The 15674-nt window shown below is 42.0% G+C and overlaps 1 protein-coding gene across 1 annotated transcript in view; it reads right to left on the bottom strand.

The window, feature by feature from the left end:
• The window catches only part of TTN (titin), a 244207-nt gene that overhangs the window by 168133 nt on the left and 60400 nt on the right, over positions 1–15674 (bottom strand). Inside the window, exons 55-83 of the mRNA XM_017834916.1 lie at positions 15321–15599; positions 14915–15202; positions 14537–14815; positions 14106–14387; positions 13701–13979; positions 13287–13565; positions 12918–13196; positions 12510–12797; positions 12038–12316; positions 11548–11829; positions 10681–10959; positions 10291–10572; positions 9555–9833; positions 9142–9429; positions 8658–8936; positions 8279–8557; positions 7899–8177; positions 7510–7797; positions 7094–7381; positions 5959–6240; positions 4967–5245; positions 4567–4848; positions 4159–4437; positions 3741–4028; positions 3243–3521; positions 2860–3138; positions 2500–2778; positions 2062–2349; positions 1610–1897 (exon numbers count right to left, since the gene is read on the bottom strand). Coding sequence (XP_017690405.1) covers positions 1610–1897; positions 2062–2349; positions 2500–2778; positions 2860–3138; positions 3243–3521; positions 3741–4028; positions 4159–4437; positions 4567–4848; positions 4967–5245; positions 5959–6240; positions 7094–7381; positions 7510–7797; positions 7899–8177; positions 8279–8557; positions 8658–8936; positions 9142–9429; positions 9555–9833; positions 10291–10572; positions 10681–10959; positions 11548–11829; positions 12038–12316; positions 12510–12797; positions 12918–13196; positions 13287–13565; positions 13701–13979; positions 14106–14387; positions 14537–14815; positions 14915–15202; positions 15321–15599 — 8178 coding nt within the window. The remainder of the gene's footprint in view (positions 1–1609; positions 1898–2061; positions 2350–2499; positions 2779–2859; positions 3139–3242; positions 3522–3740; positions 4029–4158; positions 4438–4566; positions 4849–4966; positions 5246–5958; positions 6241–7093; positions 7382–7509; positions 7798–7898; positions 8178–8278; positions 8558–8657; positions 8937–9141; positions 9430–9554; positions 9834–10290; positions 10573–10680; positions 10960–11547; positions 11830–12037; positions 12317–12509; positions 12798–12917; positions 13197–13286; positions 13566–13700; positions 13980–14105; positions 14388–14536; positions 14816–14914; positions 15203–15320; positions 15600–15674) is intronic.

The following is a 15674-nucleotide window of genomic DNA, read 5'->3' as shown; positions in this document are numbered from 1 at the left end:
AGCATTAGAGGAACTGCTTTATATCTTAATATGTGACTAATAATTAATATAGTCAATAAATATTTCTGCATTATAACCTCTCATACATTTAATGCAAAGCCAAACATAAAGTTGCATGTAAGGAATAAAAGTTAAGGAGCCTATGTAGCAAACAAAAGAGCTTCAAAATAATCATGCTGAAAAGACTTATGAAATGACTGGTATTATAGAAGTTGGTGTTAAATGTCCTGTGACTGAAAAGTAAACCAGATGGTTACATTTTGTTCCATAAGTAGAGGAAAGGAGCGAAGGTTTGACACTTTTCATCAAAAGTACCGTGCGGATGTTTAGAATCACAAGACTGAATGCCCGTGGATCAAAGATATAACCAGTAAAACTAAGAGGTGGCAACGTGGGCACAACAAACAAATCTCTTTGCAAAACAGGATGAAGTGCCACTTTGCGCATCTGTCTGTAAAGTGTAGGAAGAATATCTATTTTATTGTGGGTTACTTCAACCTGTGGGTCAATTGCAGAACATCCTGTGTTGTTAGTAACAAAACTTCCTTAGAGTTTCTAAAAATATAAATAATGGCTCGTTAACATCGGGACTCTTGGAACCTTAGCAGTTTACTATCAGATTTCAATTTGAGAGGAAGTTGATTATCTATCTGCATATTAACAGTTGCTGAGTAGTTACAGTCTAATTCCACTCCTTTCAAAAAATGAGGATATACATGTTAGTAAGGTATATATTTAGAATGTAAAGTAGTTTCTAGAACATAAACCAATTGTTAAAACTATGGATTGGGAATATTAGATGTCAAAGTGAGAAAGTTAACAAAAAACTGGGAGTTTTTCAAGGTCAATTGAAAAAAAAAATCTTAATTCTACAAACAAAAAGTTGCATGCCATAGAAGTGAGACAGCATATACTCAAATTGAACACAATGCAAATCAATACATACAAAGAGATTGTGCTGCCAAGCTCTATAGGAATTGGCTGAAAACAACAAACATCACTAATTTAACAGCCCTGGGGAAACTGTACAAATTCTAAAGGACCGAAGTGACTGTAAGTGTAAACTCGGGATCAAAAATAAAATAATCCTGAAAAAACCCCCCAGGATTTTATGAATAAAAATTTGAAGGGTAAGAAAATAAATAAGGTCATTGAAAGCAATTTTCAATGTTTTCAGTCTGTGAAAGAGCAAAACTATTTGCAGCAGCTGCACACCCAGTACAAATACTTTTAAGCCTCATAAGTGAGCTGAGTTTCTGTCAGTTTCTTTCCCTCCCATGGGCAACCTAGTGAATGTCACTGCTGGAGAAAGACTTCAGAAAGCTAGATTTTGCTGGCCAACATGACCATTCATAAAGATGCACCAGGATACTAAGTGAGAGTTAACATTTCAATGGAAGAATCCCTTTGATAAGAAAAATCACACACTATACCAGATGAGAAGAAAGATGAATAAGTATTTAAGTATAACAATAATATTTAAGTGAAATGAGACATCTTAACGTAGCCTCTTGTGAAGGTTGTTAATTGCATGTCTCTATTCAGGACTGTGTTTTCCAGTGTATCTTGCAAAGAAAAGCCTTATGAACACTAAAGCCCACAGCAATACCTTGTACAGCCAGCTGAGCTGCGCACGCGTCCTTTCCAACACTGTTGCTGGCAGTACATGTGTAGAGTCCAGCATCTCCTTTACCAACTTTTAGGACTGTCAAGCTGGCTGTGTTTTCCACGAGTGTCATTTTGTAGTTGCCACCAGGACGAATCTCTCTGTTGTCTCTGGTCCAAGTAATCCTCATGGGAGCAGAACCAGTCACATGGCACTTAAAGGTTGCACTTTCCCCTAGTGCCACATCGATAGATACTGGCTTGATGTCAAAGAAGGGAGGTTGTAGTTGTTCTGCAAAGAGGAAAGCATGGCGGAGCTCATCACCAAGCCCTCCTCACCACTCCATGCCCATCCATCGTCCCTTGCCACCGTACAAAGGGTAGAGTGGGAAAAGGTGGGGGGAAAGAAGAGAGCAAAGACATAGAAAATTCTTCATTAAAATATGAGCTACAAACCTGTGAGGAGAAGTTTGGCACTGGAAGATGCAGTCCCCAGAGCATTTTGGGCTGAGCAAGTATATTGGCCACAGTGAGCCATACTAGTTTGCAAGATTTGGAGAGTTGCAACGTTATTTAAGAAGGCTGATTGCATGTTATCACTGTCACTTAAGAGAACCCCATCCTTGTACCAAGACACCTGGATAGGCTCTGAGCCATTTATACGGCAGTCAAATGTCACTGGGGCACCAACCACCTCCTGGATATCCTTTAGTTTTCTGGTGAATGTAGGGGGAAGTTGACGTTCTGTAAAACAATAATAATCACCACTATCAGTAAGAAGCCATCCTGTCAACCTAGAATTAATTAACTTTGAAATTAATAAGAACCCCTTCCTGTAGGCGAAAAAGAGTTCCTACAAACTACCCCAGAAAAGAGTGGCCCTTGGCCCATCACCTTTAACAACAAGCAAAGCTGTGGAGGTGGCAAAGCCGATGCTATTTTCTGCTTTGCAGATATATTCTCCAATGTTGCTATCCTCTACAGTGGAGAATGCCAGTGTTGCCACATTGTTCTTGAAGTGCATTTTGTAAGCTTGTGTTGATCTCAGCTTGGTGTCATCTTTATACCAGGACACCTTGATTTCTGGTGAACCACCAATCTGGCATTTTAAGATCAAGGGCTCGCCAACCTTCACCTCCACACGGTCCAGATGTGTGACAAAATAGGGTGGTTCTAGGGAAGGAGAGAGCATGGTGAGCACAGACAGAGCATCACTGGGGTGGGTGCGTTAGGGGAATCAGGGTTGAGGCATACCTAAGATGGACACAAGGCTGTGGCAAACATCCCCACCCGCCTCATTTGCCACCTCACAGGTGTATTCGCCTTCATCATTCTTCGTGCTGTTGAAGATTTCAAGAATGCCAGATTTTTCAGTAGTTGTAACACTGCAGCGTGGGGACTGTGCAATGGGCATGCCATTTCTTTTCCAGGTGACAGAGATGGGAGGGGTGCCTATGTAGCTGCTTTCCAGCACAATGGACTTCCCCTGCTCCACACTGAAATCACTTAACTTCTTCACAAAGACTGCAGGCTCTGTGAGGAGGTATAAATCAATAGTGAGAGGGACAGAAGTGGAAGAGATGGAGGCAGACCGTGAATGAAGACAACTGTGCATTCATGCACACACTCAAACACACCTTTAACAAAGAGTTGGGTTGTACATGAGGCACTGCCAGCATCATTTGTGACCACACAGGCATAGTCCCCGCTGTGGCCTGGCTCCACGTTGTACAGCTGCAGCTGTGCCACAGATTCTTTGAAAGAGATGGAGCAGTTGCTGTCCGGCACCAGCTCCCTGATGCCTCGAAACCAGGTCACTTTGAAGGGAGCACTACCCTTGATGTAGCTGGTAAATGTTACACTTGATCCAGGCAAAACTTCCTGGGGATCAGGTGTCTTCACAAAAGAAGGTGGTTCTAAAGATCATGCAAAGAAGTGAAAGAGGGAAAAAGATGTTAATAGGAGAGTTTCTGTGGGGAGGAAAACTGGAACAGGTTTGAGTCAAGAAAAAAAAAACCCACAGGAAAAATCCAAAAAAAAACAAACATGAAAAAGAAACCATGAGAAAGCAGAGAGGAGAAAGAGAAGAGGGAAGAAGAATTTTGGTGAAAGTACTGTAGTATCCTTACACTGACCTTGTACAGTCAAGAAGGCACTGCATTCATCAGATCCAGCCACATTGGCTGCCACACAGGTATATGTCCCTGTATCTGTGGCATCCAGAGCATTCAACTTCAAAGCACAAACATCATCCAAGAATGAGATTTCATATTTTTCTCCACTAACAATCTCATTCCCATCTTGAAACCAGGACACAGATATGGGGGATGTGCCAGACACTTTGCACTCCAGCAGCACTGAGGATCCCAGCACCCCATTTGTTTCTTTTAATTTTCTTGAGAATGAAGGAGGAACAAGACGATCTAAGTAGGACAGGGAAGAAGTACAGGAAGAGAAAGGTTGGTTTTGGCTTTTTTTTCAGTGGAAAGAAAAGGGGGAAAAATAAAAGCTTCCTTTAAAGACAAATGTGAACAACAAAGATATAGAGCTGACCTGAAACATCAACTGAAGAAGTGCAGCTGCTGTCCCCCACTTCATTGTGCACCTCAAAAGTATATAAGCCCCTGTCTCCCCTGTCTGCAGAAAAGACTTTCAAAGTGGATATATTGTTGAAAAAGGTAATTTGGTATTTGCGGTCACTCCTTAGTTCTCTGCCATCTTTGTACCACTTGGTGATAAGTTCAGGTGTTCCTCCTACTTTGCACTCCAGGGTAAAAGGATTACCAGCCATTACTGTGATTGGCTCAGTCTTCTCTAAGATGACTGCTGGTTCTGAAATAGGAAGATCTGTGTGTCACCAAGAAATCTACCCTCAAACTAGTAAGCAGAGGACATAAGCAGAGAACAGAGGCAATTTTGCAAGCTGTAAGATATAGTATCTGTGAAGTAGGCTATACCCACCTAGGACTTGTAAAAAGGCAGAGCACTCCCGCATGCCAGCATCATTTTTGATCTGACAGATGTACTTCCCAACATCAGCTCCCTCTGCACTGGCTATCTCAAGAGTTGCTATGTTGTCCATAAACCACATTTGAACATTTTCACTCTCCCTAATAACTTCACCCTTATCCTTGAGCCAGACAACAGAAATTGGTGGGGATCCTTCCACCACTGCCTGCAGAGCTGTTGGCTCCCCAATGAAGATTGCAGTGTCACTCAGCTTCTTGGCAAACCGTGGGGGTTCTGATGGCAAAAACAAGGAGGCAGAGGACAGTTAATCATACATGCTTGCTTGAAAGAGGGACAGCAAGAAAATCAAGAAAAGAGGGCAGTGATGTTGTTGATCCTCTAGCATACAAACCTTTGAATTTCACTGGGCAAGTGCAAGTGTCGCTTCCCACCTCATTCATAGCTTTGCATTGATATTCTCCAGTATCTTGAGATTCCAGATTGAGAATATGAAGACTGGCAATGGAGTGTTTTGCTGTCACCTTGAATTTCTTGCTGCTCCTGACCTGCCTTCGGTCCTTGAACCAAGCCACCTCAAAGGGTGGGGTCCCTGCTATCTCGCACTGGAGGATAACATCTGAGCCTTTAAGAGTCTCCACAGGGCTTGGCACTTTGCTAAAAACGGGTGGTTCTATAAAAAAAGAATCACATCATAACGTGTGAGCCTGCTTCTCTGGGTGGGTTTCTGGGCAGTAGCAGGAGGCAACATATTCAGGAAGGGAGCCTACATTTATTCTTGTAAACACATATTTAACTTTTAAATATGTGGCCTGACCTCTAAAAAATCCCAGCAGTCCAAAGAACAGAAAATGTGACACTTCTGCACCTGTTTGGAGTCAGTGCTTGGTGCCCCTCCCCAAAAGCCACTCTCCCTGCTCTCCGGGATCACATTCCAGCTTTCCTCCCCACTCTTTCTAGTCACGAAAGCTACAATCAGTGAGACTCAGCTACACAGCCTCCTCTTCCGTCTTAAATTTTATTCCTGTCAGGATCACTGTGTATAAAGAGGAGGCAGAGGGATGGCTGAAAAGTATTTCCAGCTCCTCACCATGGCTGGTGTTCTATCTAGTCCTTGTGATTTGAAAACCTTGCCTTGTTCAGCTTTCAATTGACTTAAGCGGAGAGACAAGGGAACAGCTGCACAGTGCTCAACACCCACCACAATTTCCTGCCTAATCTCTGCTGCATAAACACTACAGCATTTCAGTGTGAGACCAGACGGAGAGACACTGTCCCAGCAGCCACCAACTTCTGCAGCAGCAGCTCCCTGTCTGAGGGACGTGCAGCTGGGAGCAGGGACTGGTAGCCAGGGATTCTGGCTGTGTGTGAAGCCACACTGCTAACCTTTCACTGCGACTGAAGTGCTGCAGCTGGCTGTGCCGGCAGAGTTATGGGCTTCACATATGTAATCCCCAGCATCTTCAGTGTTGGCATCTGGAATGGTTAGCATTGCCACGGAGTCTACAAAGGACATGTGGAGCCTGTCGCTCGCCTGGAGTGCCTGATCATTTTTATACCACACGATTCTGATCTCTGGTGTGCCACTGATTTTACACTCAAGTTGAACTGTGTCCCCCTGCTTCACGAATCGCAAAGCTTCAGGCTTCTTGATGAACTTGGGAGGTTCTGCAGAACAGAATAAATATGTAGAGAATGACAGGATACCTGTTTGCCATGTGAAATCTACAGTGCTGAGCGAAAGTTCTGGGAGGCACAAGAGAACTGTGGAACAACAAAGTAAGATTGCTACCGCAGCTGGCTGCATTCCCACCAGAATTTGCTCTCAAGGAAAGACAGAAGATGCAAAAAAGAAAGTAAAGACAACAACTAAAACTATGTTCTGCCAAATATGGACCCTGCTGCATCAGACAGATGAATCTATAGAAAACATACAAAGACGGTTGCTGCATCCAAGGGAAATTTTGCTGTTACCTTTGAGGGGTAACAGGTTCGCAGGCCAGAATGAAAAATTTGACAAGTCTTTCATCCCCAGGAGCAACAGAAACACGGTAGGGATAGTTTCACTCGCTTACACATATTTAAAGTATATTTCTGCATGAAGAAATTAAGTGATGCATAGTCTAGATTAAATCAACAATTCAAAATTGAAATCTTTAGCAAAGTCAAAAGAGTTCGCTGGCAAACAATGGCAAGATACTGTATTTACTTATCACTGTGTTCCATATAGTAATTACTATGACTGAATACCACAGAGACTGTAGCTAACCACTAAAGTTAAAAGCAGTGTGAGTGCAATTGTACCTACAAAAAGGTTCACAAAGAGAGAGATTTCGCAGGCACAGAAGGTTTCTACTGTTACATATTATGATGGGAGAAGGTCACTTCATGGTTTATGTCTGCTGTCTGGAAAGCTACTTACTATATATTTCTGAACTAGAAATGGTAGAAGATGAGACAAAAAAGTCTCTTTACCCAAGAAAAAGAAAACACACAAACAAAGGTGATTTAGTCTTAATACCTTTGACACTGAGTTGGGCTGAGCAAAAATCTTTCCCAGCTTCGTTACTAGCTTGGCAAGTATATTGGCCAGAGTCTCCTTTACCCACTCTGAGCACTCGAAGGTGAGCTGTGTTGTTTATAAATGTAATATTGAAGTTTCCTCCAGTTCGAATCTCCCGACCATCTTTGGACCAGGTTATGTGTATTGGCTGGGCACCCGTAACATGACATTCAAAGTCAGCACTTTCTCCAAAAGGCACATCAATAGATTCTGGTTTGGTGTCAAAGACAGGTGCTTGCTTGGGTTCTAAAAGCACAAGAAAACCATGTAATACACCTCACAAAAAAGTTAATCCAACACATAGATACCATCGCATGCATGAAATGAGAGAGAGGAGCCTGTGATCCAGGCCAAAATTTTATAAGCCAACACACCTGCCACTGTGAGCCTAGCACTTGTGGTGGCAGTGCCCACAGAATTGGTGGCTGTGCAGGAGTACTGCCCAGTATGATTCATCTCGGTTCGCACTAGTTGCAGCACTGCAACGTTATCTACAAAGGATGTGTGCACATTGTGGTCATCACTCAGTGGCACCCCATCTTTGTGCCAAGTAACAGTAATGGGTTCTGAGCCATTGAGCCGACACATAAATTTAAGGGGTAAACCAGCAGGGTGCTCGATGTCCTTTAACTTTCTTGCAAAGGAAGGTGGTCGTTTGCGCTCTAGAAGAAAGCAAGTAAAGGATAAATAATCCCCAGTAAGCAATTTTTTTATAGTTTTGTGAGAGAAAAAGAATTTTATCAAGTTAATATAAAATCATCACCTTGAACTGTTAAGAGAGCCTTTGTAGATGCAGTTCCTACACTGTTTTCTGCCTTGCAGATATATTCTCCAGTGTCATTGCTAACCACTTTGTTAAAAATAAGTGTAGCAACGTTGTCTTTAAAGAACACTTTGTACTCAGGAGTAGACCTGAGTTTTGTGTCACCTTTGTACCAAGACACCGTAATTTCTGGTGTTCCAGCAACGCGACATTGCAATGTTGTATAATCCCCAACTGACACCTCAAGAGGTTCCAAGTGTGTAACAAAATAGGGAGGTTCTAAAAAAGAGAAGCAATTAGATAGGGTCATTGTAGTGTCAGGCCTTGGAAAGCATATACTTGAAAAAAAGGCAAGAAAAAGAAGCAAAGGGAGCACACACCTAGGGTAGAGACTACAGCCTCGCAAACATCTCTTCCCGCCTCATTTTCAACATGGCAAGTGTATTCTCCTGAATCTTCTTTGGTGCTGTCAAGTATTTCCAGGATGCAGGATTTCTCTGTGGTGGTGATGCTACACTTCTGAGATTGTGTGATGGTGTGGCCATTCTTCTTCCATGTCACAGAGATGGGGAGGCTGCCTGTGTAAGTGCCCTCCAGGATGATGGGCTTGCCAGGTTCCACGTACTGATCACTCAGTTTCTTCACAAAGACAGCTGGCTCTAATGAAAGGTAAGAAGTCACAAATGTTGAACACAACATGCCAAATGGAGAGAAGGAAAAAATATTTTAAGGTAAATAGAGAGATCTATCTTTACAAACCTTTTACTGTAAGGTGTGTTGAACAATTTGCCCTGCCAGCATCATTAGTCACTAGACAAGTATACTCTCCACTTTGGGGAGGAGTTACATCAAATAACTCAAGCTCCACAACGGACTCCTCCAAGTAGATATTGCATTTGTCCCCTGGCACAAGCTCATTGGCCCCTCTAAACCAGTTGACCTTAAAAGGAGGGGTTCCTCTGACAACACATGTGAAAGTGATGCTTGTGCCTGGCAACACGTCCAGAGGCTCTGGTGTCCTCTCAAAAGATGGTGGCTCTAAACACACAAGAGAAAAAGAGAGATGAGACAGGTTGCTGCAGCATAACTCTGGCATTTCCACACACTACTGAAGACAAAGAGCAAAATCTTTATTTTTCAGTCAATAATTTTCCCCAAGAATATTTACAAGAGACCGCAGGCAATTTCAAAAGAGAAAGAGAAAAGAACAGCTCAGAGAGCTTCCTGACTATCATATACTGACCTTGTACGGTCAATACAGCACTGCATTCATCTGAACCAGCTACGTTGGTAGCTTTGCAGGTGTAAGTTCCAGTATCTGAGTTGCTCAGTGAATTAACTTCTAAAATACAAAGGTTATCTGAAAAGGAGATTTGATGTTTTTCTCCATTGACTAACTTAAGTCCATTTTGAAACCAGGCAACAGAAATAGGAGGTGAACCTGACACTTTACATTCCAGCAGTGCTGATGAACCCAGAACACAGGGGGTGTCCTTTAGTTTTCTTGTGAAAGAAGGAGGAATGATTCGATCTGCATAAGAAAACATAATAAATCCAAGGTTAGAGAGAAAATGAGGAAAGGAATGGAAGAAAGGACAGAGAACATGACCAAACAAAAGCTTTTGTAAAAGATAGAAGACAAGATACCCAACCAACCTAAAACATCAACTGATGCTGTGCAACTGCTTTTCCCCACGTCGTTTTGCACTGCAAAAGTATACAGTCCACCATCTTCCTTTTCTGCATCCATAATTTTAAGTGTAGATACGTTATTGAGGAAAGTAATTTTGTATTTTTGGCTGCTGGTCAGCTCTTTGCCGTCCTTGAACCACCCAGTGGAAAGCTGTGGTGTGCCTGCCACTTTGCACTCCAAAGTACAGGCATCTCCTACAGTAACTCTCATTGGCTCTGCTTTCTCTACAATGACTGCAGGCTCTGGAAGGAGACATGGGTAATGTATATGGTGAAAACAGGATTTGATTAGTACTAACTATAAGCATTATAGCAGTATAAGATGGAGTTTACACATTTGATGCTAAAGAAATTTCAGTTTGTTAGAGTGGAAGTTTTTCAGCTGTTTTTTTCCATCCTTTCTTCTACCCCAAACTGGAAGTTTGAGATGCTCTAAAAAATTAAGTACAAATATTTTAATCTCCTAAGAGAAAAATGCAACTGTCTGTCCCTCTCCCACCAGGCATGAGTGGTTCCTTTTACTCCTATCCCTGAAAACTGGAAATACGGAACCTGACTGCTGCTTGTTGGGCAGAGAATGATTCTCTGTTTTGATTGTTTTGAACTCAGGGGCATAAGCAGAGTATACAGCTGACACTAAATAGCCAAGTTTCTAACTTTAGAAAAAAAAAACTTTCATGAATTTGTGCTTTTTACCAACCTAGAATAGTTAAGGTAGCCATACACTCGCGACTTCCAGCATCATTTCTGATCTGACAGGTGTATTTTCCAGCATTGCTTGTCTCCGTGTGAACAAATTGTAAAGTTGCAATATTTTCCATAAATGTGATCTTCGTGTTTTCACTTTCTCTAATAATTTCCTCTTTGTCTTTAAGCCACTGCACAGCAATTGGCTGGGAGCCCTCCACTTTTGCTTGTAACTCTACTGGTTCACCAACCACAACAGTCACGCTGTTTATTTTAGTCAAGAATTTTGGTGGTTCTGAAGAAGAAATATGCAGTTACAGTAAATACTCACAGTGTTTTCTTAAAGAAGAGCAATGCAGCATCCTTGGGAGCACTGCAGAAGGCATGTGTATCAATACTTTACCTTTCAGTTTCACAGCGCAAAAACAAGTGTCACTTCCTACATCGTTCTGTGCTTTGCACTGATATTCACCAACATCCGCAGCTTCAATATTAAGAATGCGAACACTTGTCTGGTAGTTTTTGGCTGTAACCTTGTACTTCTTACTACTGCGGATTTGTCTCCTGTCTTTGTACCAGGCAACGTCAAATGGAGGTGTTCCTGAAATCTCACATTCCAGGCTAACCTCAGATCCTTTGACAATGTCTACTGGAGAGGGTTTCCTGCTAAAGACAGGAGGTTCTAACAAGGGAAGAGAGGAACATTTTTAGAAAGGAGTCTAGAACTATTTGGCCAACAAACAGTTTACTGATATCAGCTTCTAAACAATGAAACTGCTGAGAATATCTTCAGAAGGGGCAAGGGCTTCCCTCATTTTCTGGGCACATTATGAAATTAACTTGCCCACAGGTGAGCATTCAGAGCCCTTAGCTCCTCTGTATAAAAGGTAAACAGAAGAGTGACCCTTGGGAGAGAGGGTACAGGTCTCAGTAATCTCCCATACACAGTGTAAAACTGACACTAGTCAGTTTATATCTGTTCTTTTCCTTCATATTTCAGATCCTTTATATAGAAATCCCCACTATGATCTGTCTTGGACATTTAAAATTTAGAGCTGGAGAACAACTAGCTTAAAACTTTTCTGCATTAAGAACATCATCCTTGTTTGGGCATTGGCAAGGAGGATGAGGGGCATCAAGAAACAAACATGACATGAAGAAAAGGGCAGTCCTGAAATAAGAAATTAAACTCATGTTCCTGTGGATTTCCAAGGGGTACAACCACCAGAGGAAAAATAGGATGCAATCAGAGAACAAGAGAACAGCTAACCTTTCACTGTGACTTTGGTGCTACAGCTGGCCTTGCCGGCAGGGTTGTGAGCTTCACAGATGTAGTCACCGCTCTCATCAGTACTGAGATGATTCATTTCAAGCACGGCCACAGAGTCAATGAAAGACATCCGGAATTTTTCACTGGCAACAATTTCATGGTCATTTCTGAACCACACTACTTTCATCTCTGGAGATCCACTTACTTTGCACTCAAGCCGGGCTGAGTCACCCTGCTTGACTACTTTTGTTGCCTCTAGCTTCTTAGCAAACTTGGGTGGTTCTAAAAAAACCAAAAAAGTGGGGTCAGGAAGGTCTGAATTAATACTGGAAAGAAAACATGGGGAAAAAGAGCCAAAAAACTATGGGTTGCAAGCACAAGAAAGGGAATTCACTTGGCAGTGTATCAAAGATCACTGGAGTGGGTTTGGCGAAAAGGAAAGAGAAGAAAGAGACAAAAAGACTGCAACACATCAAGAAAGAGTTCACACCTGTTACCATCAATGTTGTAGTGCAAGAGTCACTGCCAACGTCATTTGAAACGTGGCAAGTGTAGCGCCCAGTCCTAGAAGTATCCACTGAATAGAGGGTTAAGAACCCGGTTGAACCTTCAATCCCAATGAAACAAGTTGGACCAGATACAAGTTCTAAATCTTCTTTGAACCACTTTACTGTAAAGGGTGGTGTTCCTTTTAGTGTGGCCTTAAACTCCACTGTGGAATCTGGGATGGCTTGTTGGCTTTCAGGTTTTACTAAGAAGCTTGGTGGTTCTGGAGTTTTTAAGAAAAAGAAATACTCAGTTACATCAGAAATGTCTAAGAATGAAGAAAATTAGTGAGGCAAGCATGGAGACCAAGTTTTTAGTATTTACATCAAGATATATAAGAGTGTTATGTTAGAACAAGATTTAAGATATTTTTCCAGCATCTATCACAAATAAGAAGTATTAAAAGAGTTTCAAACCTTTCACAGTCAGGACAGCACTGCAAGAGTCGTTTCCAGCAACATTAGAGACACTGCACGTGTAATTTGCACTGTCTGCCAGCTCTAGATTAGCAATCTCAAGTGACATAGTGTTCTCATGGCACAGACTTCTATATTTTGCACTGTCAGTTATCTCTTTTCCATCCTTAAACCATTTTGCAATAATGGGGAGTGACCCAGAGACTTTGCACTCCATTTGGATAGAAGATCCCAGAACGGTATCCTTTTTGGTTAGTTTTTTGATAAATACAGGAGGAATTGATTGATCTGCCCAACACAAGAAATGGCAAAAACACATTGGTTAACTTCTTGCTTAGCTTTCACAGAAATTATTATTTTTTTCATTCCCTCCCTGTATTGGCAAATTTCCCATATGTCAATACAAACCTAGCACAGTCAGAACAGCTTCACAGGTGCTACTTCCAAAGTCATTTTCAACCTTAAAACTGTATGTACCACTATCCTCCTTTGATACGGGTTCAATCCTGAAACTGGCCACATTGTTTTCAAAGGTCATTGTGTAGTATCTACTGGGCAGGAGCTGTTTGCCATCTTTGTACCATCTTATTCGGAGCTCTGGCGTCCCAGCCACAGCACACTCCAAAGTCACAGGGTCTCTTTCAGTGACTTTAAGCGATTTAGCCTTTTCTATGATCTGTGCAGGCTCTGAGGTATAAAGAGTATAAAAACAACAGTTAGCTATGTAGATAGGGGACTGACTTTCAAATACTCATCAAGGTCACACCTTGTACACACCTTGTACAAAAAGCAAAGCAAAACACTTCTCCAAGCCAGATTCATTCTTGGCCTGACAGGTGTATCTCCCTCTGTGGCTGAGGTCAACATTAGCAAGCTTCAGTGTGGCCACGTTGTTCTCAAAGGTAATATGGTGATGCTCATCGTCTTCTAGTATTTTCTCATCTTTTATCCATGACACAGATAAGGGCTGAGCACCTGCTACGATGCACTGAAAGAATGCATCACCTTTCAAAATGCTAGTGACGTTCTCCAGCTTCTTGACGAAGGATGGTGGTTCTGTTGTGTGAGTTTGGTTTAGAAGAGAAGGCATGGAAAGGGAAGAGGGGAAAGAGAGATCATATAAAGTAATCCTAGTCACTACAGTTTAGCTAGGTGATATAATGTTTGAGGTACGCTTCCTAGAGGACTGACCTTTCAAGCTGAGCCTTGTGCTGCAAGAACAGCTCCCACCTTCATTTGATATAATACACTGATATTCACCAACATCTGAGACATCACAGTTAGTCACATTAAGAGTAAATACTGATTCTTTGGTGGAGATGGCATATTTCTTGCTGCTGAACATCTCCTTATTGTTCTTCAGCCACTTCACCTCAAATGGAGGAGTACCAGTCACCTCACACTCTAGTGTGGCCTCTGAGCCCTTCACTACCTTGGTGGGACTCAACTCCCGAACAAAGGTTGGAGGCTCTATAAAGAAGAATGATAATAACCTTTAGTAGATAGTAACCTTAAACAGTTTTGAGGGGAGAAGAAGTATCTCCTACTTCCTCATCCCAGATATGTGACATAGATGACAAGATGTTCAAAACTAACCTTTTACTTTCAGCTCAATGCTGCAGCTCTCACTACCTGCATCATTGTGGGCTTCGCAAACATAAATCCCACTATCTGCCACTCTGGCTTGAGTGACTTTCAAAGTGGCTAATCCATCTATGAAGGAGATGCCGTACTTAGCCTGGTCAGTCACTTCATTCCCATCCAGGTACCATGTAATGTGGATCTCTGGTGTGCCTACTACCTGGCACTCGAAAGTGGTGGACTGTCCTTCACGCAAAGCTATTACAGAAGTTGGCATCTGAATAAATCTGGGGGGCTCTAGAAGATGGACAGAGAAGTTGAGGCTTTTAATATTTAAGGTGTGAATAAAATATAGAATTTAAAGAAATAAAAAGGTTTCCTTCCCCTCCCACCAAAATTGCACAGAAAAATCAGAACCAAAAAAATGAGGAGATTGGGTTGCACACCTTTTACAAACAGAGTTGCTTTGCAAGTTGCAGTCCCCACATCATTGCTTATCTGACAAGTGTAGTTCCCAGAATCAGACGTTCTAGCTGAGAAGAGCTCCAGTACACTAGATGTGTCATCCTTCCAGACAGATCGATTGGCTCCAGACAGGAGCTCCTGGCTGTCTTTAAACCACTTTATCTGCAGAGGAGTGGACCCTTTCACCAGTGCTTTGAACTGAACCCTAGCACTGGGCACAACCTCTTGAGATTGGGGTTTTTCCACAAAATATGGAGGTTCTATAACATGCAAAAAGGAAGAAAGGGGATTACACTGAGACAGGGAAGTCCAAAATTATGAATGAGACCCCTAACACAAGACAAAGAAGGAACTCAAACCTTTGACTGTTAAGAACCCGCTGCATTGGTTGCTTCCTGCTTTATTTGTTGCTTCACAGGTGTAAGAGCCAGTGTCTGTGCCTTCCAGTTTATTTATTTCCAGAAATGCAGTATTATCATGGAAAGAATATTTGTGCTTTTCACTTGCTGTTATTTCTTGGCCATCCTTGTACCACTGGATACTTATAGGATGTGAACCAGACACTATGCACTCCAGGTGGACAAAAGACCCCTTAATGCTGTCCATTTTCTTGAGTTTTTTTGTGAATTTAGGTGGTATAATGAGATCTATCCAAGACAGAGTAAAAAGACAAAGTATGAAATTCAGCCTTGATTGTGACAGATATCAGCTCAGGAGAAAAGATTTTGAATCTAAAAACAATGGTAAGAGAAAGCCCATACACACCTAGGACATTAATGCTGGCAGAACAGCTACTGCTCCCAACGTCATTGTGAACCTCAAAAGTGTATTCTCCACTATCCTTCTTTTCTGCATGAAGCACCTTTAGGACTGAGACAGTATCTGTAATACTGATCTTATATTTTGGGCCTAATGTCAGTTCCTTGCCATCTTTGAACCATTTGGCTGTAATAGGTTTTGTTCCCGAAAATTTACACTGTAAGGTTGCTGGGTCTCCCTCAGTCACATCTATTGACACAGCCTTGTCCACAATTGTAGCAGGTTCTGTTGTAAACAAGGAGATAGAGTGTTAAGGGTATCTGTAAAAATCACAAGGGAACCATCTATGATCACTGCAAG

This window comes from Lepidothrix coronata, unplaced genomic scaffold, assembly GCF_001604755.1.
Source record: "Lepidothrix coronata isolate B3197 unplaced genomic scaffold, Lepidothrix_coronata-1.0 Scaffold7, whole genome shotgun sequence".
Classification (NCBI taxonomy): Eukaryota; Metazoa; Chordata; class Aves; order Passeriformes; family Pipridae; genus Lepidothrix; species Lepidothrix coronata.
Note: the sequence above shows the minus strand (reverse complement) of the source record. Positions and strands in the feature narration are given on the sequence as shown.